At 46.9% G+C, this 25000-nt stretch overlaps 1 protein-coding gene across 11 annotated transcripts in view; it reads right to left on the bottom strand.

Annotated features, from left to right (window-relative positions):
* Nucleotides 1–25000, bottom strand: part of afdna (afadin, adherens junction formation factor a) — a 112923-nt gene that overhangs the window by 46689 nt on the left and 41234 nt on the right. For 5 of the 11 annotated variants that reach the window (XM_053675560.1, XM_053675561.1, XM_053675554.1 and 2 more), the window contains exons 2-16: nt 24746–24941; nt 22970–23082; nt 21471–21628; nt 21155–21315; nt 19582–19739; nt 17468–17561; nt 17218–17355; nt 14217–14311; nt 13826–14079; nt 9322–9391; nt 9050–9153; nt 7745–7800; nt 5206–5411; nt 2433–2453; nt 241–386 (exon numbers count right to left, since the gene is read on the bottom strand). In XM_053675560.1, the coding sequence (XP_053531535.1) occupies nt 241–386; nt 2433–2453; nt 5206–5411; nt 7745–7800; nt 9050–9153; nt 9322–9391; nt 13826–14079; nt 14217–14311; nt 17218–17355; nt 17468–17561; nt 19582–19739; nt 21155–21315; nt 21471–21628; nt 22970–23082; nt 24746–24941 (1970 nt within the window). The remainder of the gene's footprint in view (nt 1–240; nt 387–2432; nt 2454–5205; nt 5412–7744; nt 7801–9049; nt 9154–9321; nt 9392–13825; nt 14080–14216; nt 14312–17217; nt 17356–17467; nt 17562–19581; nt 19740–21154; nt 21316–21470; nt 21629–22969; nt 23083–24745; nt 24942–25000) is intronic. The other 6 variants (XM_053675556.1, XM_053675562.1, XM_053675557.1 and 3 more) reach the window with 3 other exon arrangements.

Below are 25000 nucleotides of genomic sequence, written 5' to 3'. Positions count from 1 at the left end.
AAATCGCGCGTTTTTAACGTCACTTGGCTGAGCAAACTTTATCAGGGTGGGCACCAAAGTGGGAGGGGTCAGTGATGCAACAACTTTATGCAAATGAGAAGCAAACTGAGAGGCGGTGAAGTGCGACTAATCCTGACTCCGGTCCTGAAATGCATTTGATATCAAATCGCAAGTTTTTTTGTTTTTTAAGGAATCTGACAGTGATGGAGTAAACCCGTGTGGTTTTTCTGCGACACTCACTTGAAGGCCATCTGGACGAGGTGCGCGAGGACGTCCTGTGCGTCCAGCGTGACGCGGCTCAGGTCTTTGTCCTGCTTGATGAAGTTGAGCAGCTCCGAGGCGTTGGCCATCCAGAAGGCCAGAGCGCCAGCGATATTTTTCTGCTTCTGTAAGAGAGATGGAGTGTTATCCACAGCTCGGGGACAAACTCACGAGGGCCAGGAGAGGGGTTCTCACAGCCACAAGAAGCAGTAGCAGTCCCAGGACAGACTCGAGCCCCTGTCTGACCCACCCTCGCTCCACCACAACCAGACACCGCGGGCCGAGTGGAGCGCAGACCTGTGACTAACTCATGACGTTCCCGCTGTGGTCACTGCGCGCCATAAGGCGACAATACAGCAGGGAACGGTTTAGTTTTAGTCTTTTCCCACTGCACAAAGTACCAGAACCTTTGGCTCCAGAAGACTTTAACTGCTTTTTCCTTCAGCCATGTATCCGGTATCAAAAGGCGATGTTTCCTGTTTAACGGGAAATAAATGGTACGCAACAGTCAGAAAATAAGACAAGAGCACCACCTACTGTAGAAGCCCCATAACATCAACAGTTAATATTATGAACTTCATCTATAATAGCTCGCTGCTGTGTCTGAAGTTTCTTTTTTCGATAAAAAAAAAGTAGAGCAGCAAATTTAAAAAAAACAAAACTTTTAACTGATCAATCTTTTAATAAAGTTAAACGTGTCAATGTTTTCCAAGGCCAAACCGAACTCTAAATTTCCACCGGATTTACAAGATTTTCGCCGATTTACCTCGTACTCACGTGCGCATGCCGATAAACATCAAAAACACGTGAATTACAGCGCGTGCTCATGGCGTAGCTGATTTACGTTAAGCCACGCCCACAAAAGTAGAGCCGAAAACGACGACTAAACTGTGAAAGAGCTGCAAGTCTTCCAGTAATGCAACTCAGCCACTGCAGCGTGCCAGCTACCATAGACACACACTAACCCTGCGTCCCAACTGGGGAAAAACAAACTCCTCGGGGTAACTCCTCCTCCTTGTATAGGGTGCCATTACTTTAGTCCTGAACAAACTTGGCTTATTTTATGGCGTTGTTTTGGATTGCTTTTATTCAAGTCATTCATATGAAATGACTGCAAAACTTTCACAAAACTAAATAAATAATATTAAAAAAAAAAAGACATGGAAGGTTATTTTATTTATTTATTGATTTATTGATTTTATTTTGTCATTGACCCGATAACGTCCTTAAGATATTATTTTCGTTTTGTCGTAGTTACGACAATCGGCTGCGTATTTTTTTTCCAGCTACTCGACGCTTCTTCCTCAAACAGCATCGCTTCACCATAATGACGCAGCAGCTTTAACCGTTGTCACGGTAACCGTCGTTTCTGAAGTTTGTGGAAAATAGAAAAAACCTAGAATCTTAAGTACTGGTTCCTGTGCAGCGGAGACAAGAAGGAAAAGAAGAAAAAAAAAAACACACTCAGAGAATGAGGCACTTGACAGAGCAGTGTCTGGTTGCTGTGGAGTTAAATGTCCCCAGTACACAGCGAAGGATACACACGGCCCAGACACACACACACACACACACACACACACACTTGCTGAACTGGAACCTTGTGTATACCACACACACACACTCTCGCAGACACACTTTTCCCTCTGACGGCGACGGCTGCCCCCCCTCCCTTTCTGGTTTCAGCCATAGAATGCATTCAGAAGAATGAGAACATTAACCACAGATATAAACAAAACATAATAAAATTATTAAAAGAAAACAAAAACGAAAGCAGCAGAACACGGGCTTGTCTCGCATCCACACTGAAGTGCAGGAAGCAGAAGGTGACATGGAGATGCCAGAATTAAATGCTGCCACAGTCAGAGATCAGAGTTTTAATTGGAGGTTTAGTATCACATGGTCCAGGTTGGAGCTGAATGAAGGGTTACGCTTGGGTTTAATATTATTATTGCTTTTTTGTTTGTTTGTTTGTTGTTGTTTTTTTAGTGTCCAGCTGCTGGAGGAGGGATTATTGGCAAAGTTTCCGTTATGGGAGGGGCAAAGGCATGTAAGACTAAGCCAAGCTAACTGAGGAGGGGGAGGGAGATGAGGAAAGAGACAGAAAGAGAGAGAGAGAGAGAGAGAGACAGACAGAGAGATAGACAGCTCTCCCTGGCAGTACAGTCTCCTACCTGGTCACCTTCAGGAATCTCCTGCAGAGAGAGGAGGAGTGGGAAGAGGGGAACAAACATCCGACAGGACAGAGAGAGAGACTGTCAACAACGGCTATGGCATGGACAGAGATATCACACACACACACACACACACACACAAAATGTACACAGTCCCTTCCTGACCTGACATTATACACATGTGAAGTGATGAGTCCTTTTTTTTTTTTTTTTTAACTCTTAGAATAGAATTTGAGTAAAGTCCTAAAGATTTATTTTTAAGGAAGGGTATAATAAAAGCGCCGCTAGGACAGTAACCCGTTTTTGCGTTTGTGCTAGCAAGCAACACAGCTCGATTCCATCAGTACTGACACCGATGGCTGATTTTCTCCCACTTTCAGCCTAATTACACCACAGCGCTGTTGAATTCACGATTCTGATTGTGTAATTGTAATCACACGACTAGTTTCAGCTGCAAGGCGAATCAGATGCTTATATTAACGCGCTCGTTCTCATACGTTATCGTTTCAATAGGAACAACCTATGGGGGGGGGGGGGGGGGGGGGGGGGGGGTTGTGTGTGGCTTGTGTGGCGGAGACTTTATGTAAATTTTTTACGGATTAAAAAATTGTTATTGTTGTGTTTTTTCAACAATTCTGTAAGATGTTTATGTACATTTATGGAAGGAGTCTCCAGTATCAGGGCTTTGTAACAGTCAGAGGTAAAGCTGCAATTTTCAGCTCCCGAGCTCACGGGTCAAGCTCCCGAGCTCAGGATTAAGCTCCCGAACTCATGGGTCAAGCTCCCGAGCTCACGGGTCAAGCTCCCGAGTTAACGAATCAAGCTCCCGAGTTAACGAATCAAGCTCCTCAGGTTACGAATCAAGCTCCCGAGTTAACGAATCAAGCTCCCGAGTTAACGAATCAAGCTCCTCAGGTTACGAATCAAGCTCCGAAGTTAACGAATCAAGCTCCCGAGTTAACGAATCAAGCTCCCGAGTTAACGAATCAAGCTCCTCAGGTTACGAATCAAGCTCCCGAGTTAACGAATCAAGCTCCTCAGGTTACGAATCAAGCTCCCGAGTTAACGAATCAAGCTCCTCAGGTTACGAATCAAGCTCCCGAGTTAACGAATCAAGCTCCCGAGTTAACGAATCAAGCTCCCGAGTTAACGAATCAAGCTCCCGAGTTAACGAATCAAGCTCCCGAGTTAACGAATCAAGCTCCCGAGTTAACGAATCAAGCTCCTCAGGTTACGAATCAAGCTCCCGAGTTAACGAATCAAGCTCCTCAGGTGACGAATCAAGCTCCCGAGTTAACGAATCAAGCTCCTCAGGTTACGAATCAAGCTCCCGAGTTAACGAATCAAGCTCCCGAGTTAACGAATCAAGCTCCCGAGTTAACGAATCAAGCTCCTCAGGTTACGAATCAAGCTCCCGAGTTAACGAATCAAGCTCCTCAGGTTACGAATCAAGCTCCCGAGTTAACGAATCAAGCTCCCGAGTTAACGAATCAAGCTCCCGAGTTAACGAATCAAGCTCCCGAGTTAACGAATCAAGCTCCCGAGTTAACGAATCAAGCTCCCGAGTTAACGACTCAAGCTCCTCTGGTTACGAATCAAGCTCTTGAGTTCACGCTTCTCAGTTTATGACTTGTAACATAGTACTGTGTGTAGCAGTTATTACTAAACATAAACACAGTCTAGGTTTATTATTATGGAGTCTTTTGCTGTTAGCCCAAATGATTAAAGGTTTAAACTCGCCATCCATTATTATCCATATTTCCCAGTTGCCAAGCAACAGAGCCCTCGGCTTTATCCATATAAACAGGGAATGTTTTTCTTAAGAAGCACAAATTGTATTCAAGCATATTACATTAGAAAAGCTATTCAGGCCACACCTACTGGACCCACGCCCACATGATTCAGGATGTAGTGGACTTCTATATTGTAGGAAATTAAAAAGGTCTGTTTATGAAGATTTAAAACTTTTAAATTCTTATTTTGGTCAGACGTACGGCACCTCACCGATGCCACGAGCATGCTCCTGGTGTGAGTGTGTGTACTCACTCACTCCACGCTCTGGCACAGGACCAGCTCAGACACACGGGAACCCGATTACTATTTTAACTCTCTTTACTTTTATTCTGTTTTACTTCTGCCACCCAGCAGGACAGGCCACCTACGACTCGGGCGGCTAAACGGCAGAGTAAATAAACCCGCGTCGGCTGTTTAACTCGTCTGGCGTGTGGTCGCAGGCTGTGTGAGTCACCGCTCCTGAACGGCGTAAAGTTGAAACAGACGGGAAGGGAAAACACGCAGACGAACACGGACACACACATAAACAAACACTGAGCAGCACCGTCACGTACGTAAGGGCCATGATTCGAGCTGTGATGTAGGCCATGCCTTAAACGCTACACCTACGACAACTACAGCAATCTATACATCAAAACCACTAGGGTCTACTCACGCTACGCACAAGGCTAATGCTGCTAACCGACGCTTAGACGAGTTCAGCATCATAACACACTCTCAAACAGACCCGTCAGTTAACGACAGGGAGGCGTGGCCTAATGTTTAAAGGGCGTATTGGATATGCAAAGTGAACCGTATTATTATATGCATACTCGTCGAGCAGGCTTATTGTGTCGAAAAGGAATTCCCGAGTGTGTGATAACGCTAAACTGCTAGCTTGCTAGCTACATTAGCCACGAATACATTTGTGGTAGTGTGTCAAGATTGTGTTATATTCGTCGATGGAGGAAACTGCATCGTGTTGAGGCTGGGAACTCACCTGGATCACTCCTTCCATCATGCTCACCATCTTGTTGACGATGGCGATGACTTTGTGCGTGCGCTCTGACGCGCTGATGTCGGGTCTGTAGTGGCTGGACAGCACGTAGCGGCAGGTCATGTACAGCACGTAGGTGGGGGACAGCTTAAAGTGCACCGTGGAGCTGTTGGTGTAGTTGATGATGGCCGACAGGAAAGCATCTTCAGCTGAGGAGGGGGAAAAGAATAAACGGGAGCATGATTTAAACAGGGATGTTCCTCGAAATCTAAACGGAGGCGTTAAGGTCGCTTTCACGCCTATTCATCCGTTTAATGAATCGGAATCATTCATTTGATTCTTTTGATTCGTTTGCTGTTTGGTTTGGTCTCAGACTGCATATAAAATAAATGAATCAAAAAGCAAAAAAAAAAGAATAAAAAATGCTGGCTGAGGTGTGTGTGTGCGTGTGTGTGTGTGCGCGTGTGTGTGTGTGTGTGTGTGTACACAGGTGTGGGCTGGAAATGTCTTCATAGAACTCTGATTCTTTAGTCAAAAAGTACAGGGACCATAAAAGATAAAAAGAAACCCGGTGTCGGTGCTACAGTTCTGCTCATAAGTTTACACATCCCTTGCAGATCTGCAAAATGTTAACGTACCGTATTTGAGCCCTTTCCAACAGCGGCTATATGACGTTGAGATCCGTCTTTTCACACTGAGGACGACGGAGGGACTCGTACACGACTATTACACGTTCACTGATGCTCGAGAAGGCAACACGATACATTAAGAGTGTGTTGGGGGGCGGTAAAAAAACCGGACAGGTCACGAAATGATATCGGCAGTGTTTTGCGTTCCGCTGACCGCTAAGGCGGGCGCACTGTACGAATGACGAGCTAGCCCGGTTTCTAAATCCAGCACGTATCGAAATCTCAGACTTTGGGTTTTGGACGTCTTTTGGAGAAGGCGGGAGAAAACGCGCGTCTTTTGCGACGTTACGTATGAGGTCTCATCTAATTGCGCTTTGAAAAGATTAGCGTTGAATTTATGAGCGCGGCGACAACGCGTCAAGTCCGAGCGCCGCGCTCCGCCCGAAGCTCCGCCCTTTCTGTACAGAAACCGTGGCTTCACCGGCGTAAAGCGCGGCCTTAGGGTGGAGTCCATCGTTTCGTATATATTCTAGATTTTTAAATAAACCTGAATAGTAAACGAGAAGATAATAAACTGGGAAACAGGTGTGTGGGTGGAGGTTCTGATCGTAGACTACAGCGCTCTGGCTCTGTAAAACCGACTCACACTTTGCATGGACATTTGCATCATCCACCAGGAGCTGCACCTCATACGTTCCCGTCAAGTCAGGATGTAAAACAGCCGACTGACACGCAATCACGCGGTCATGACGCGCTGCAACTAAACAGCACGTCCATTTAAAGCGAGCTGGAGGAGTGAAAAACCTTTCCGAAGGATGAAGGCGGGGAAACGGGAGCTCCGCCTCTTTCTTACGCCGCCTCTCAGTCGATGGAGCGTTCATGGAGGCACGTCATTACATTCATTATACACACAGCTTCTTGTTTATGAGCTCCTCTGCACCTTTACTACGATCGACGTCACTCTGTAGGTAGACACTGCGGAGCTGTACAAAAGTATTGGCCCCCCTCTACACTGTACCGCAAAGAAGAGAGCGCGTCACTGAGCAGATGTTATCCAGGTGGTGGTTTATTCACTGTGTGTGTGTGTGTGTGTGTGTGTGTGTGGGGTGCTAATGTGTGTGTATCAATGTTGTTAAGGTTTTAAACACCATCTTACTGCGCAATTTCATTTTCCACTTTATAATTGAATTACATTTTATTATTTGCTTTTCATTTTATTTTGTAAACAAAGATCCATTAATGAAGCACATCTGTTTTAATCAGGAAGCAGTGTGGCCACAATCCAGCTGCAGATAACAATCTTAACAGGCTTTGCAGGAGTTTTCAGAATTCAAAGTGAAAGTTAAAATGCCTCTTTAATACGCATCTGTCACCCGGAAATCTGAACTAGGGTGTAGTATTTATAAAGAACTAAGCAACTGTAATTCTTTTATAGAGGAAAGCTTACTGAGTTTAGAGGAGCCGCGGTTAATACCGCTCACGTATCGATGTGAGAATTGATTTTTCCCCTTCCTGCTTTAAAAAAAAACAACAAAAAAAAAAACGCCTGACTGCACGAGGCTGTGAAATGGGTCGAGCGGAAAAAGCTCTTTCTGGTCCGCTAGCACCGCGACGGAACGTTCGATACGGCACGCGTCTAACGGCGTGTCATAGAGAGACCTGGAAAGAAACACGTACAAAAAGGAAAAGGAAACAGCACGTGGAATTAGTGTTGGCGTGTTGAGAAGAGAAAAAGAGAGAGAGGGACAGAGAGAGAGGGACAGAGAGAGGGAGAGAGAGGGAGAGAGAGAGAGAGAGAGAGAGAGAGAGAGAGAGAGAGAGAGAGAGAGAGAGAGAGAGTGAGTGAGTGAGTGAGTGAGTGAGTGAGTGAGTGAGTGAGTGAGTGAGTGTGTGTGTGTGTAGGGGGTACTTACAGTTGTCCCTGAACTCGATGCTGGCCGGCAGGGTGATATCGGGGCTGTCATGGGGCCTGTAAGGAGAAAACACACGCTCAGTGAACCAGATCACGTACTCCACATTCACTCCACTGTCCACAGACACACTGCGCTCCAGCCCTGCTGCTCCTCTCCGGCCGTACAGCATGGTGCCGTGTGTGTGTGTGTGTGTGTGTGTGTGTGTGTGTGTGTGTGTGTGTGCGCGCGCAGTAATACTGTATTATAGATGAGAAGCCGGGACAGAAGGATTCGGGTATCCACGGTGTAGGTTACAGAGGAATGGATCAGGTTTTTTTTTTTTTTTTTTTTTATATACACGCACAGTTCGTTCCTAAACTGACTGTTTATGTGCATCTGTAATGACGTGCGGCGTCCAGCAGGGGGCTCGTGAGCTTCACGTAAACCAAAATACGCTGTAGGTTTTTCAGACGGCGCGTTCGACAAACGGGACTTGATTTTTGCGCTTTTAAATCGGTTTTCAAGACGGTAAAATGGGAAGAAAATCGTTGCTAGGCAACCGAGAAACACAGCCTCAGAGAATAAGCTAGCTAACGGTCGGGGAGATCGATTTAGCTAGCTAGTACGTTACAAACGTTTTTTCTTTTAACAGTGTAAATGCAGGTAGGAGTAATAAACACAGGGGTTACTTTTTGTTTTTGTTTTTTAAAAGTGCTGGGGGAGGAAAACAAACAAATGCATTTTTTTTAAATGCTGCACGAAGTCAGTTCTCGCTGAAAGCATTTCGGAAGCGTTTCCGTTTGTCCGAATTCAGCAGCATCGAGAGGTTCGGGTATCAAAGCGCGTCGGTTAATCCGACCCAAAGAACTGAAACTGTGGCGATGCTTTAGATCTGATCGTTACCGCGTCGCCGTGGGTTACACACCCTACGTCACCGCGTCGTCCGTGTCAATCAGGACACATTTGAAAACGCGTCTTTCTCTCCATGTTTTGATCTTCCGAGCTTTCGGAAAACGCTCTCCCAAGCGGACGAGTTTGAAAACAGATGTTGTGCCTACGATCCAGTTTGAAAGCGTCCTCAGAGATTAATGGCACTTTGTACAACCTTCAGATCGAACTTTTAAACAAACGCCCGATGGAAAATTGGCCGCTGTCGCCGACGCCATGATGTTGCTCACTTCTAGTTATGTGAGAGTTTTTTCTTTCCTCACAGAGGGAATTTTATTAAAGATACCAGGTGTGTAAAGTGAGAGTTATAGAAAGTGTTTTTCATCCGTTGCGACGTGAACTATTTAGTGAGTGTGTGCGCTGTAGCAGAACTCTCACCTCCCATCATGCTTTGCGAAGTCGGGGTCTGCGCGGATCATGGGCTTCACCATGCCTCTCTCCCCGATGTTACCCGGACGATCCATGTCCAGCTTCCCTGAGCTCTGAAACCACACACACACACACACACACACACACACACACACAGTCAGATACACAGCATACTGTAGCTCAAACCTCCACACACACTCACGAAAGCCTAAAACACACACACCACACACACACACACACACACACACACACACACACACACACACACACAGTGTGTGTACCTTGCTGGTTGGGAGTGCAGCACCGCTGTGAATGTCCCCCTGCAGGTCAAAGGCCGTCTCTGGTACACTCCTACTTCAAAACACAGGAAGGAGATCGAGATAACACGATGAGACAAAATGAAAGAATTGTTAACGGCCCTTTATATCATAATCATAATAATAATAATAATAATAATAATAATAATAATAATAAATGTATATATATAATTATATAGTGCCTTTAAAAGTAGCTTCTCAAGGTGCTTTACATAAAAATGCGAACGTGTATAAATACAAATCGTAAAACAAAACAAACATATCAACAAAAACAAAAATTATAATAATTGAGCAGTCAAGTAAAGGCTAAAAAAGTTCAAATGTATTAAAGCTCACCTATTATGGTTTTGAAACGTGCCTAATTTTGTTTTAAAGCTCTCACACAATAGATTTACGAGCATCCGAGGTCAAAAAACACTTTAACGTGCTCATCATTTAAACTGCAGCATTGCAATCCCCCCCCCAGTGTCTCAAACGACTCGTTCAATGATCCGTTCTAAATGATTCGTTCTAAACTCCTCCTTTCAGAGAGCATACTCCGCTCTGATTGGTCAGACGTCCCAGTCTGTCGTGACTGGTCTACCGCTGTAGACCAGAGGCGGGGTTTTTTGTTACAAACCTACGTAGGTTAGAACAGGAAGTAAAGTCTGGAATCACTAACGACTCGATTCGGCTGTTCAGAACCGATTCCTTCTTCTGGGAGTCGATAACTCCGTTTGTCGTGCGCTTTGTGAATGTACAAAGTCTGCACGGTTTCAAAAATCAAACAGCTCTATAACACACCGCATGAAAGGTCATATCTGAAAAATCCGTAATACGTGCACTTTAAGATGAGATTTAAAACTACCTCACGGGATCGCTCGTCCTTGGCCAGGTCGGGATTCCAGCTGCTTTTTTGGGGTTTGGAACACACTGTGATTTGTTGCGTGAGGATTTATTTACCCCAGTGAGCCGTGCGCTGGAGTAATCGATACGGGGGGGGGGGGGGGGGGGGGGGGGGGGGGGGGGGGGGGGACTAAAAGGATGAACCAGTTTTTCAGCCGGAGAGAAAGATAACGCAGGACGAAGTCTCGTGATGTCATCACACCGGACTTCCACGTGGAAGCTCAGTGTCGAGTGTCCGGTCCCGAGTGGCTGAACGACACGTCCGAAGGACGTCCTTATCTCTTCAGGAAGTGTCAACACTGCTACAAACCCTACCGCAAACACACTCCATGCTAACCGCATGCGTGATCGAACAATCCTGTTTGAAATCTCTGCACCAGCTCACCTGACACTGGAGACTCCTTCCGTAATTCTTAAATAAATAAACACCCCCGAACAGGAAACCGCACCACGCTACCGCACTACCGTATGTAAACGGAAGTGTATACGATAAACGGTGACACGCGGCACATTTCACCCGGCGCTTTTTATCACTGATCGACCTGTCCACGGACAGAAACGTTAAACACCGGCTCGTTTCCTGTTCACGACCTCACAGGTCAAAGTTCGCCGCAAGAAGCGACAAACGACCGCAAGTGCGTGTCATTTCTGCGTCCTGACGTTTTCCTCTTCAGTGAAGACGTTTTCCTCTTCCTGGTATGACATTTAAATACAATAAACAGACGACGAATTGTGTTTCTAACGTGGAGGCTAACGGCGCTGAAGCACAGGGTGAATCCGGCGGCATTCTGACAATACGGTACGTGTGAATACGACAACATGGAGGAGAAGAGATCGTTACACGTCTGCGCGTCCACGGTCAGACTCTTCAAACACGTTTTATCAACCTTCCGAAGATTTTTACACGTCGTATATTTTATACGTTATTCAGAACTGTTTCACTGTCTTACTAATGTGTATTTTATTCATGATAAAAACAATAAATCTTTTTTTTATTATTATTTTTTTTTTAAAGAGCAGCACTAAAGCTGGTCCATTCATACGTACACTAAGAAAATTTCAGACTTTTCCAGAAACGCACGAGTCATGACGTAGAAGCAAAACCATATAAACAGCCTGACGAACACAATGCACGCACACACACACACTCACACACACACACACACACACACACACACACACGAATAAGAGGTTTTAAAGTCAGAAACGTATACGTTATTTTCTGTAACTAGTAACACGAAGCTGATTTCCACTCACCGGTGCTGCGCTGCGTTCCTCTGAGCCTGCATACACTGCGACCGGTTCATACAGGACTTTATACATAACTACACTCAACTCTGTGTGTGTGTGTGTGTGTGTGTGTGTGTGTGTGTGTCCTGCCTCCAGCAAACACACTGCAGTAACACACAACCACACCCGCTCTGATCAGATTATAGACTTTCCCTGTGCCTCAAGCCTCTCATAACCCGTCTTTTTCACTCTGTGTGTGTGTGAGTGTGTGTGTGTCCCTCCCCATCCCGTCCTTCTGTCCCTCACACACCATATCTCTCGTCTCACACACACACACACACACACACACACACACACACACACACTTGCGTGGAGTGCTGGTTGCCGTGGCAGTAGAGTCTCCAGCGATACGCACGCCACTGATGGAAATACAAACACTGCACACTGGCACAAAGAAGAAACGTCAAACACGTGTCACTCACACACACACACACACTCTCTCACACACACACACTCACACACACACACGATGACAACATAATCAGTGTTGCCACCCTGAGGTTTATATTTCCAGAGTGTTTTATTCCGATTACGCCTCGGCACCTTCTCCCTGTCTATAGTGTTAGAGTTAATGTCGAGAATCGTCACTTACGCTGCTCATTTCCTCTAAGATCCTCTCTCTCTCTCTCTCCCCTCCCCCCCCCCCCTCTCTCTCTCCCCCCTCGCTCTCTCTCCCCCCCGTCTCTCTCTCTCCCCCCTCCCTCCCTCCCTCTCTCTCCTCCCTCCCTCCCTCCCTCTCTCTCTCTCCCTCTCTCTCTCCCTCTCTCCCTCTCCCCCCCTCCCTCTCTCCCCCCTCTCTCTCTCTCCCCCTCCCTCTCTCTCCCCCTCTCTCTCTCTCCCTCTCTCTCTCTCTCTCTCTCTCCCTCCTCTCTCCCTCCTCTCTCCCTCCTCTCTCCCTCCTCCCTCTCTCTCTCTCCCTCTCTCTCTCTCTCTCTCTCTCCCTCCTCTCTCCCTCCTCTCTCCCTCCTCTCTCCCTCCTCCCTCTCTCTCTCTCCCTCTCTCTCTCTCTCTCTCTCTCCCTCCTCTCTCCCTCCTCTCTCCCCCTCTCTCCCTCTCGATCCTTCTCTTACAGCTCATCACTCCAGGGTATTATCAGCACACCTTTAGGTGCAGCCTTCACACCGTATTTCATCACTCACTTTTGTCATGAACGACCCGTTACACACAGTCGATGGACTTGGTGGAATTTGGTTCCGACCTTCGAGCGTGTTTGTCACGAACACATCAGTACTGCGTCATCACGGATATCAGAACGCTCGACCGCTCAGACATTCCTCCCGTTAATCAGCTCGAACTTTCCCTCCTGAACCGAACTTGGAACTTTTTACCAACATCATATTATCTTTCTATAAATAAACAAACAGACGAAAATATGAACCACGGTGGGGTTTTTTTTTTTAAGTTACGCTGACGTTCCTGCGAACGAGCTGTTGCTATAGAAACGGAAACGTGCTTTGCAGCTGCACTACGCTCACACCGGCTGTTACAGGAAATTCAATCGACACTTTCTGACCAATCAGAAGCGAGAATTCAGTGTTGCGGTGTAAGCCCTATTTTTTTTTTTTTTTTTTTTTTTTTAAACGCTATAGAAGCTATTTCAGCTTTCAAGTTTTTTTCTTCTTCATTTCCTTCCGCTCTCACTGTGGCGGTCAGTGTGTGTGCGGCTTTATCGGGATACAGCACAAACTACACACATTTCACCTTTAAACAACAAACAAACCCCACCTTTAAACAGTGTATTTTCCCTAAAGGGTGCCAAAACTTTATCATACCCGCAGATGCCTTTGTAGATTTAGTAAAAATTATAAATATATATATTTATTGAACTCATTACATGCAACCGGTCAAATGTTTAGACTCAGTAGTTCTTTATTTTATCTTTATTTTAATTTAAAATTATATATATATATATATATATATATATATATAAAAGTCATCAAAACTCTGGAGTCCCATGGAACTATGGGAATTATGTTGTGATAAAAAAAATCCAAAATAAATCAGAATAATTTAATATTTTATCATCTCCAAAGTCGACGCCCCTTCTGCCTAGAATTTTCCAGAAATGTATTCTCGGCGTTTTCTCGAGCGATTTCTTGAGGAATTTCCCCGAGATGATTTTTAAACAGTATTAAAGGAGTTCACGCCGACGCCGGACTCGTATCTCCTGCTTTTCCGAATATTTCTCTCCGAGTCGTGCGTTTAAATAAAGATTATCCTGTAAATAAATCCCCAAATCGCAGACTGCGCTCCTCACAGTAACATGAAGTTCACGCTGTAGATCTCCACTCACCCCGACTTGTGTCTGCCCTTCACCATGCCCCCCGGGTCTCTCATGCCCAGGCCGTGGTCGTAACTGGGGTCCACGAACTTGAAGACGTGCGCGGCGCCGAACTGCAGCGTCATCCCACTGCGCAGCACCGTGGTGTCCGAGATCCTCTGTCCGTCCACGAAGGTCTCGGCGTCCAGAGTGACGGGCGTGACCGTGACCAGACCATCAGCGTGCATCAGGTTACAGTGGTGCGGCAGGATACCCGGCCCAAACAGCTGTCCCGGTGGAACCAACACACACGCTTCATTGTTATACAGCGACCACAAAATGACCAGACAGCGCAGTCTCCCACTAACGAGTGAACACACCGTCTCCTGAATCTTACTCTCACAAAGATTTCTATTCTGCTCACCTGGATGTTTCCGTCTTCGCTCCGGTCCGAGCCGACCTCGGTCACGCTGTGCTGTAACCGGTAGAGTTTAGGCTTATCCCTGGAGTCTGAACCATCTACACCCACACAGTGAGAGAAACACACAGTCTACACATGGATCCACATACAGAAAATTAAATACACCTCTATTTTTAACAAACACCACAACACACGCTGAAAACACACTCCTACACGCGTCCGACGCGTTTACATCCCAAAATCGGACTGAAAAACAGTGGAGCGTTCATATATACTCTACGTTCACCACACCATGATAAATATTTCGAGCCTTTTTTTTGTGTCGTGATCTCGATTAATTAAATATCCAACATGCCAACTCTAAGCCGAAGAAATAAAATATATATATATATATTCCAGGTGGCTTACGTAGCCGTGTCCCAAATGAGCGTATTTTAAAATAGAAGAATTTATATCGTACACTATATTGTGTTGGCAAATCAGAACGCACGTACGAGTTTAACGTTCATCGAGTCGAGAAAAAAAAAAAAAAAAAAAAACACACATTTTTGGGTTCAGAGGTCGTTTAAAATTTGTAACAAGAAAAATAATAGCTAAAATAATAATGAAAACTTTTGACGTGGCGTAACCAGGGGGCGGAGACGTGGCGTAACCAGGGGGCGGAGACGTGGCGTAACAAGGGGGCGGAGACGTGGCGTAACAAGGGGGCGGAGACGTGGCGTAACAAGAGTGCGGAGACGTGGCGTAACAAGAGGGCGGAGACGTGGCGTAACAAGGGGGCGGAGACGTGGCGTAACAAGAGGGCGGAGACGTGGCGTAACAAGAGTGCGGAGACGTGGCGTAACAAGAGGGCGGAGACGTGGCGTAACAAGGGGGCGGAGACGTGGCGTAACAAGGGGGCGGAGACGTGGCGTAACAAGAGGGCGGAGACGTGGCGTAACAAGGGGGCGGAGACGTGGCGTAACAAGAGGGCGGAGACGTGTCGTAACAAGAGGGCGGAGACGTGGCGTAACAAGGGGGCGGAGACGTGGCGTAACAAGGGGGCGGAGACGTGGCGTAACAGGGGGCGGAGACGTGGCGTAACAGGGGGGCGGAGACGTGGCGTAACAAGGGGGCGGAGACGTGTCGTAACAAGGGGGCGGAGACGTGTCGTAACAGGGGGGCGGAGACGTGGCGTAACAGGGGGGCGGAGACGTGGCGTAACAAGGGGGCGGAGACGTGGCGTAACAAGGGGGCGGAGACGTGGCGTAACAAGGGGGCGGAGACGTGGCGTAACAAGGGGGCGGAGATGTGGCGTAACAAGGGGGCGGAGACGTGGCGTAACAAGAGGGCGGAGACGTGACCGGAAAGTTTAAAAGTGCGGAGGAACTAAAAGACTTGCTAACATAAGGACCTTTATACTACACCATGTGTCATCTACATATGCAGATATTTTACAGCGCGATGCTTTTTAAACCCTGGGTTTCTTGTGGCCCGCGTAGAGAGCGACGGGTGAGGGAGGAAATGTTAGTGAGACAGGTGCAGAGGGGGGCGGAGCAGCAGGTGAGGAGAGGCGTGTTACCTTCGTGTTGCCGATAAGCGTAGTAGGCATAGTGATTCCCTCGCCCTAGGAGAGGACACATGCACAGGAGCCGGAAGCACAGAGGAGGAAAGTGACCAAACAAACACCGAGAGAGAGAGAGAGAGAGAGAGAGAGAGAGAGAGAGAGAGAGAGAGAGAGAGATGTAGCAGAAGATTATTAGCTTGATTATTAGCACACACAGCTAACCCTCCATCACCCGTTTCATTGTTATGAGAGTGGATATTGGTTATTCACAGATATACTATACATCTACACACAGTGTTAGTGAAATACAGGAACTGCAGCAGGAAGGGGGTCAGTGTGCAAGCAGCAGATGTGTGGGGGGGAAAAAAAAAAAAAAACATCTGGCGCTGAGGAGTGAACACATGACTAACCGGAGACCTGAATATATCCCATCTCAGATACGTCAGGAAATCTGAGTAAACACGTCATTTAGACCACACCTTCATTTCCACACATCAAATTTTGAATGAGATATATGTAAGGAATTTAAATCGTGTATACGTGCCGTTATAGGAAAATAATCAACGACTAGGTGGTGCAGCTTCCCACCGGATGTTGATGATTTCCCCAGAACAGCTCGTCCTGAAGTGTATTATATTTGCCTCCATGTGGTGCGATACAGACGTAAACCGTGGAGGAAGTCTCGTGTTGCGTCTCAAAACGCATACTCGTGTACGATCCTGGATCGTGATCATCGTCAAGAAAGAACACTAACCAGTTTCCCTATTACGGTTAGTGGGTGAGTTTTAAAACCCTCTCGCGTAGTCTTCACGCCTACCAACATGAGCTACGAAAGAAAACGCAAAAATCCACACCGGTGGATTTTCCCGGGTCGCGGAGCGATCCGCTGTCATTATACAGTACGAGAGCGGCCTCTAGAGGCGAAATAAAAACGATCGCTGACCAATTTTGTCGCGTTATTTGAAGTGTTTTTTGATTCGTTTTGCATGTCTCTATTTGTAGTGGTTATTTGGAGCGTTACTTTTTGGTTCAGTTTGGATGTATATAATTTATTTACTTCAATATTAATAATAGTTCATATATATATATATAAATATGTGTGTCATTAAAAAAGTACAGTACATTTCTATGGTGCAGTCAGTACTGTTTATTTTTGCAGTAAAGTTCAGCAATATTTTACTTTGAGTGCTAGATTTTCATTTAGTATTCATTAAAAAAAAATCGATCGGTTTATCACTCGGTTATCGCCGGTACCGCCCGACTTAGTTAATTAAATTAAACTCTGACCGTGATTTTGAAAGAAAGTCGGCATTGCTAGTACATTTCACCGCGCCGTGAACGTCGGTGACGAAAGCGGCGCTACTGACGCTAACTCGGCGCTGCAGTTTTCGTATCAAGACAGCCACAAAACGTGTGTGAAGGTGTGTAAGAGTGTGTGTGGGTGCCTGTGCGGCGCACCTGGACTCAGCTCGACCAGGTAGGGCAGTTTCTCAGGAGGTAGCGCCCCATGCAGCGGCCCCATCCTGTCGCCCGGCTTGACTCCTTTCTTAGGCATGAAGTCGGGAGGACGTTTCTTCAGCTGGAACACTAACGCCTCTGTAACAACACGACAATTCACTTCATCCTCATCTTCCGCGAGACGTCGTTATTTTCCTATAACAGCATGACTCTAAACACGTATACAGGGATGTGTCGTAGCGCGTCAGACCTTTATCACTGGTCCAGTCTCTGAAGATCTGTAAAGGGCACTCCGAGTCCTCCAGTATGGTCTCTTTTACAGGTTTATCATCACAGTGGACCACCTGAGGAACACAACACGTCAAACTAACCACCAGAACAAGCACGCCGTATTTGCGGACACGCCGAGGCCGGACTATATCCGCCTTCGGCCTCAGATATTAAGGCCCATATTACAGTTAGTTTGAACAGTTCGTTTGGATTATGAACCTGCAAAATTTTTATTTATTTATTAACTTAAAACAAAAGCAAACAAACAAAAAAAAGTTTGTCCTTGTTTTCTCCATAATTTGTTCTCGGTATATTCCCACCCACCCGTCGTGCTCATCAGCTCCCTCCTATCACACGAAAGCTACCAAGCGGAGAGGGCCAAGGCTAACACGTGCGTCCTCCGAGACACGTGAAGCCAGCCAACCGCATCACTCTTTCGCATCCGTGAGCTCGGAAAGCCAGGATTGGCTAGTATCACACTGACCGACAGGGGAGATAGAGAGACGGAGAACGCCATCCTCACACCCTGACCCGTTTCGCACTTCTGGACTCCCGGTCACGGACGGCCGCGGCATCATCGGGATTCACACTCGTGATCCCCTGATGATTTTTCTTCTTCGGTCCCTACGCCAATCGCAACGTCTGTGCTGAAAATAACCTGCACGTCGACTTGACCTGGAGCCGCTTAAACCTTGCATCGAAAACCGGCGAGGTTAATAAAGCATAGAATTAAACGGGAGCCAGAAGAGCATGAGCGGGTGTGGAGATTGACGCATGGAGGCTGAGGACCTCTTAAAGTGACTGTATGAATGCTGAGAGGTGCTTCAGGTAATGCTTGTGAAGTCGGTCACATAAGCTCACCACAGCTCTCTCAATCCAGACCACTTTGAATATCAAGAACTGTTATTAAGGTTTATAAAATCAATCAATCAATCACCTTTCGCTACGCCAAGAAGAAGAACAGAAAAGCGAGCGCAATATTTCTCCCCACACATGCTGGTCGGTCTGCCATCGCACAGCCAAACAGCAATTAATCAGCAGCAAAGAGCTCCTCTTAACATTAGACTCGGGCTTTAATCCAGCACACACCCCGTTCAGACGTGCTGAGACACTCGGGATTCGTCCAGGGAGAAGCTGGAAGCATTTCATCAGCTCAATAAGCAAGCCGAAGCCCTGGCCAATTCACTACAGGCACGAGAAACAGGCAGGAGAGCTTCTACAATTAATTACTAATCGTATTTTACATGCTCGAGTGTAAAATAGAAGAAACACGAGCCTCCCTTACAGCTCCCCGAGATCAGACGCGAGCTCTGGGATGAACCGCCGGACCGGCGTTCGTGTCACGCTGCACGGGAACGTCACGTATCTTCCGTTTAAAACATTAACGTATTCGAAACTATTGCCGAGGAATGTAGAGACGTTCGCGTTTAGCATATTATGCATATTCATGAAGCTTATCATTTAATAAGTGGAAGGTGTAGAGATATCCCAAGGCCATTTTACATCATTTCTTGGGACATTTAAAGTTTAATTAAAACCAGTACCGACGTGCTTAACGCTACCTTAAAGGAAAGAGAAAAAAAATGTAAAAACATTATTAAAAAAATAAATAAATAAATAAATAAAATCACCCTGCGTATTAATCTAATATCTTTTTTTTTTTTTTTTTTTTTAAAGTTTAAAAGTTCTCTCGTTGGCACGTCAGTCGACATGGTTTCTGACATTACCCACAATGCCGCATGACTACGTGCCGACAGCGGTGCATTTATTTATTCGTCTCTACTTTAAAAGAGAGCGATGCAGCGGCGCTTTAGTCCTTTAATCTGTCCAGCTCTCTGACCTTCTCACCTATACACTCTGCTCAAACAGATCAGCTTAAGACGATTCAACTTTCACGTTAATACCGCCGTCAACGCCATCGCGCCGACTAGCTGAATCGAGTCTCGGCATCGGGAAGGCGCACTGCATCCTGGGACACAGAGTTCAGCATTCGCACTAACTTAACACCACTGCAACTGCGCTAGCAATGACAATGTCCCCGCTGTGACTTAGCAAGAAAGTAGGGTTTTGTATACATGGTTGGGTGTACTGTACCCGAGCGATGCAGTACTCTCTGGGGTTCTCCTTCTCCAGGCCGTACTTCTCCAGAGCCTCGGCCACGGCGAAGTCGGCCGTGTCGGTGGTGGACAACAGGATGGTCTTGTAGGGGATGTTGGGCTTCAGACTGTCTGCGTAGATCCTCAGCGTCCCCCCTGAGACGAGCGGAAACAGAAAATAAATCGGCGTCAGTTTTTTTTTTTTTGTAAAGTGGTCACCCTCGTGTCGAAGAACCTTCACCGTCACCGACGCCACTACAAACTACACAATCGGCCACAACGCAAAGCGTTTGTAACTACGCGGCCGTCTTGCTCCCTTGATAATAAATAAATAACGAACGGCGTCATTTTAGCCAGAAATAGAGCTCCAAAGTCGGTTAAAATGCCCGGGTTCCAGGTCTTCTTTCTCGTACACTGTTGATCGCCGAGGCGTGAAGCTGGTGACTATTGAAAGCTACTGAAAGGTTCTTTTGAACAGTTACGGGGTGGTGTGTGTTGGGCGTTGCGATCCAGATGTACTGGGATACCTGCAAAGGTTTCCCGAGGCTTTAATCTATAGTCAGTCTGGTTCAGTACACAAGCACAGACACGGGGAAGACGGAAGTCAATGCTGCATTTCATTTGGAAATCAAGGTTCCAGAGTCTGGAGGAAGAGTGAAGAGGGACAGAATCCAAGTTGCTTGAAGTCCAGTGTGACGTTTCCACAGTCAGTGATGATTTGGGTTGCCAGGTCACAGTGCCAGAACTACTAGTAACTGATTTACTGACTGTGGTGTTACCGTGCTCGATCGCCCAGCCGACTCGCCTGACCCGAACCCCGTAGAGGATCTACGAGAGACACCAGACCCGACGATACAGACGAGCTGAAGACCGCCATCAGAGCGACCTGGGCTTCCAGAACACCTCAGCAGCGCCACAGGATGATCGCCTCCACGCCACGCCGCGTTCACGCAGAAGGATTAAAGCCCCGGCCGACTATCGAGCACGTAAATTATATATAATTGACATTTTAACTGCTGTTCCGGTATTAAAAGTTCAAGTTGCACATCCAGTAAACAGAGATTAGGTTAAGAAATGCTGGAATGTTCCTACAAAAAAAAAAAAAAAAAAAAAAAAATCACATATAGGAATTAAAAATAAATAAACAAATGAATAAATAAACGACATGGGTCATGGTAATCAACTCGATTACATAAGATACATAAGATTACATCATCTCAAAAACACGTTCTGCGTCAGTCTATTTCCTGGAAGCTCATTTGTGGTGCCTTTCAGCCTTGGGCAGCCATTTCCAACCCACACAGAACAAAATGTCCGCCAAGGAGATGCCAGTGTCTGCCTGTACCCGAGGGCACTGACCAAAACGCGAACCAAACCTATCATTACGGAATCACGAGCTGTGGCGTCATTAGAGCTCGTTTTCTTTTTAAACATATTCATAAGTCTGAAATGCACATGCATGGCCTATATAAGATGACCCAGTATGACTGACAGCATGCTGCTCAGACTCTGTGTGTGTGTGTGTGTGTGTGTGTGTGTGTGTGTGTGTGTGTGTGTGTGTGTGTTTTAACCTGAGTCAGGCCGTCCGTCTCCGCTGCGGAACTCCTGCATCCTCTTCTCCAGCTTCTGCTGTCTCCGCCTCTTCATCACCACCTCGGGGTTGGAGATGGTGCGGGTGAAGCTGGTCTCGGGCATGTCCTTGTACACCTCCGCCGCCAGTCTGGAGTCCCCTCTAATCATTAAACGACAGGATGAGCTACAGCTCCGAATGAACATGGATATAAAACTGCTGAGCTACGGCCAGAGTCAGAGAAAATTCACCATCTTTCCAGGACAAAACCTCACGACACGCTTTTGTTTGTTTGTTTGTTTGTTACAGATTCTCACCCGTCCTCGTTCAGCGTGTGCTCATCTCCGTCGGGAATCCGGGCGCAGGCCTCTTTATCCCTTTTCTTCTCTTTCTTTTTCTCTTTCTTGGACAGAGTCCTTTTGAAGTTCTGGATCACGCCTTCTTTCTCTTTCTCAGGCCCGTTGCTTTGGATTTTCTGAGAGAGAGAGAGAGAGAGAGAGAGAGAGAGAGAGAGACACACACAAAGAGAGAGAGACACAGAGAGAGAGAGACAAAGAGAGAGACACACACAAAGAGAGAGAGAGAGAAAGACACAAAGAGAGAGAGAGACAAAGAGAGAGAGACACACACAAAGACAGAGAGAGAGAGAGACACAAAGAGAGAGACACACAGAGAGAGACAAAGAGAGAGAGACACACAGAGAGAGACAAAGAGAGAGACACAACGAGAGAGAGAGAAAGACACAAAGAGAGAGAGACACAGAGAGAGAGAAAGACAGAGAGAGACACACACAAAGAGAGAGAGAGACACAGAGAGAGAGAGACACAGAGAGAGAGAGAGACAAAGAGAGAGACACACAAAGAGAGAGAGAGACACAGACAAAGACAGAGAGAGACACACAAAGAGAGACACAAAGAGAGAGAGACACAAAAAGAGAGAGAGACACACACAAAGAGAGAGAGACACAGAGAGAGACACACAAAGAGAGAAGCAAGTCAAGAGTTGATGAAAGAAAAACGAGTGAAATGTGTCATTCTATCCGGGCTGCCTGACAGTTCCGACGTCTGTGTGGCTCAGACATGATCAGACTGCAGGTTAAAAAAAGGTGTTAACATGCTCCTAAGCTCTGCTATTGGAGCTAGGATTGTACGGAAACGTTAGGAGGAAGTCATTGGCGTGTCCGACGCGTCATCGCTGAGAAGTCTGTGCGAGGACATAACGTGCGTTCTCCACGCCGGATTATACCATGGAGATCCTCTAACGATAGACCTGCGATTAAAGAAAACGACCGTTCTGTTCACGCCATCGAGCGGCGCCATTCTTCACACGTGAGGCTGAGGTAATAAAGATATACGTTTTCGGTTTATCGGCGTGTTCCATCGCTACTATCGGATCTGCGGGCGTCCTGTGCGTTCGCATCGTCCTACCACGTCCTCCCATCGGCGGATTCTAGACGAGCGTCGAAGCGGCTCTCGGACCGGGGATCCGAATCCGAAATCTATCGCGCTGCCAGAACTTCCAAAGATTCAGCCATCTTTGGACCAAATCACGGGTCTTATTTCCGTTCATCAGCACCACGGATCGTACCGAACAGCCCGGAATCTTCTAAAGGGGGATTCAGGAATATCGTCACGTTACCTCATCAGCCTCTTTTTTCTTTCTCTCGGCACGCCGCAGAGAAAGACGTCCGTTTATACGAAGCGTCCAGCGCCCACGTCCCAGTTTAAGCCGTTACTATAGAAACGCTAACGTATTCGTATATGGACCGTGTGATTCGTAGCTGCCGTTACAGAGAAACACTGGCTCCGTCACTCACCTTTGGGATGATGTCGTTCTCGTTCTTGAGGACGAAGCGTCCCTCTCTGTCGTCTTTGTTCCAGTTGAGCTGCACCACCAGGGGCTTCTCGTCCAGGTCCAGCTTCCGTTCTTCTGCCAGAGAGGACGAGTTCACGGGTCATATCGTTTTCTTTTCTTTCCTGGTCATACTTAGCCTGTGCTAGTCGGATCAGAATATCGAGTCGGGACCAAGGAAAATGTCGAGAGGTAATACGATTTCCTTTCGACTTGACTTAAACGTTCCTCGACATCGTCATCACTAGCTAGCGCAACACGAAAGACGGTAAAATACAGGAAGTCGATCGATCGCCGAAGTCGGGGATCCGGTTTTCATAAACGCTTCCTGGTACAAGCCGTTAGCTACGACTAGCGCGCGCTTTATTTACTCGCGGTTTTATTTCAAACTCGAAAGAAAGCGATCTGCTTTCGAATGAGTACAAAAAACGATCGAGGGAGGCAAAAGTAACGGCACCCTGGAAAAGGAGGAAGAGTTCGGGGGAAGTCTGAACACAGAATGACGTCATTTTCACGCTACAACTTGAAAACTAGGCGAGCGATCGGGAATTCATGACGCATCTGCGTTCTCGAGACAGCGGACTAACCCCGGGCTCGAGGAAGCAGACCTTCACGGATTTCCGAGTAAGAATTCATTCGTGAAACCTCACACGCAAATACACTAGGCTTTCCACACGCGTACGTGAGCGCTCTCGGCTGTGACGCGAGTAGCGCCGTTCGCGTACGTGCTTGAGCGTCTATTGTAAACCCGGAGGCGCCCGCTAGAGGGCACATCAGAGCCGAAACATCCGTCCGTCAATCTGGTTTCCGAGTCGAACTGTAACGTTTTACGCGCAATGATGCTAAACAGACTTAAAACTTCCCGCCGTCGTCTTGACTGTCGTCATGATCCGCGTCTTAAATTTTTAAAAAACCCTCCTGTACCATCAAACATATTTACTAAGCTAGTGAATCCAGAACTGTGGTACTAAGAGGCCTGTTAAACTCAAACACTGACCGCACTAGGAAACCCGTGAGTGTTAGAAATCAATAGCGGTCTAGACTAGTACGCGATTTGAGACTTTGCTTAATGAGTAATCAGTCTAGACGGTGTCTCACGGAGCTACGCTGCTTCCTGTATTCACGTTGGGATTGCATCGTCCGTGTTCATTTCTGCACGAGCGACATGCCGGACAGATGCGGGATACGCGCGGCGGCCATCTTGCGTACACCTACTTAACAGCGAGAATAACTCCGCCTTTAATCCGTGTCTATGGAAGCAGTCTACGGCGGAGCGGCATCTAGGTGGCGCTCTTTCACCGTTTAGTCAGCGTTTTAGCGTTTTCAGCTTTTATTTAATGGAGTTCTGGGGCTGTTAGGGCTGTGCCATAGCGTATCGTCCATGATGTACAATTCCTCCCCATGATAAGAGTGTGTCATAGAGTTCCAACCATAGATGAGGAATAAGAACGAGTCCCGCTAAAAAGCACTCCAGTGTTTTGATGACTTCATTATTATTCTAAAATGTAATAAAATAAAAATAACGAACGAGTGCGTGTAAACTTTCGACCGGTAATGTACATCACGCATCCCCCAGTGGGCGTGGCTAAATGTAAAACAACTGTGCCAGGTAATGCGAGTGGAATAATTCGCGTGATCGTTAATTACAAGAATGCGAAGAAATTGGTGGGAATTTCCCATTTTCCTTTATACGCGACTACAGTAAAGAATTTCAGCACCGTTCCTCTTTGGCGCTACTCACCCCCGCTGACGTGGACCTCGTACAGGGAGTATTTGGGCGACGAGAGCATCCTCATGTCGGGCCGGAATTTCTCGGCGAGCGTCTCGATCACGTCCTGTGTGGTGGCTGTGCTGGACACGCGGATGCACTTGGTGGCGAAGTTCCCGGCCACTCTGTCCTGGAAATAGAACCGCATCACGCCGTGGAACTCCAACTCCTGTCGAGAGGAACATGAGCACAAATCAGTCCAGCTGTTTCCACATCAGCATCTTCACT

Source organism: Ictalurus punctatus, chromosome 25 (genome assembly GCF_001660625.3).
Source record: "Ictalurus punctatus breed USDA103 chromosome 25, Coco_2.0, whole genome shotgun sequence".
Taxonomy (NCBI): domain Eukaryota; kingdom Metazoa; phylum Chordata; class Actinopteri; order Siluriformes; family Ictaluridae; genus Ictalurus; species Ictalurus punctatus.
The sequence above is the reverse complement of the archived record's forward strand: the minus strand, read 5'-3'. Positions and strand labels throughout refer to the sequence as shown.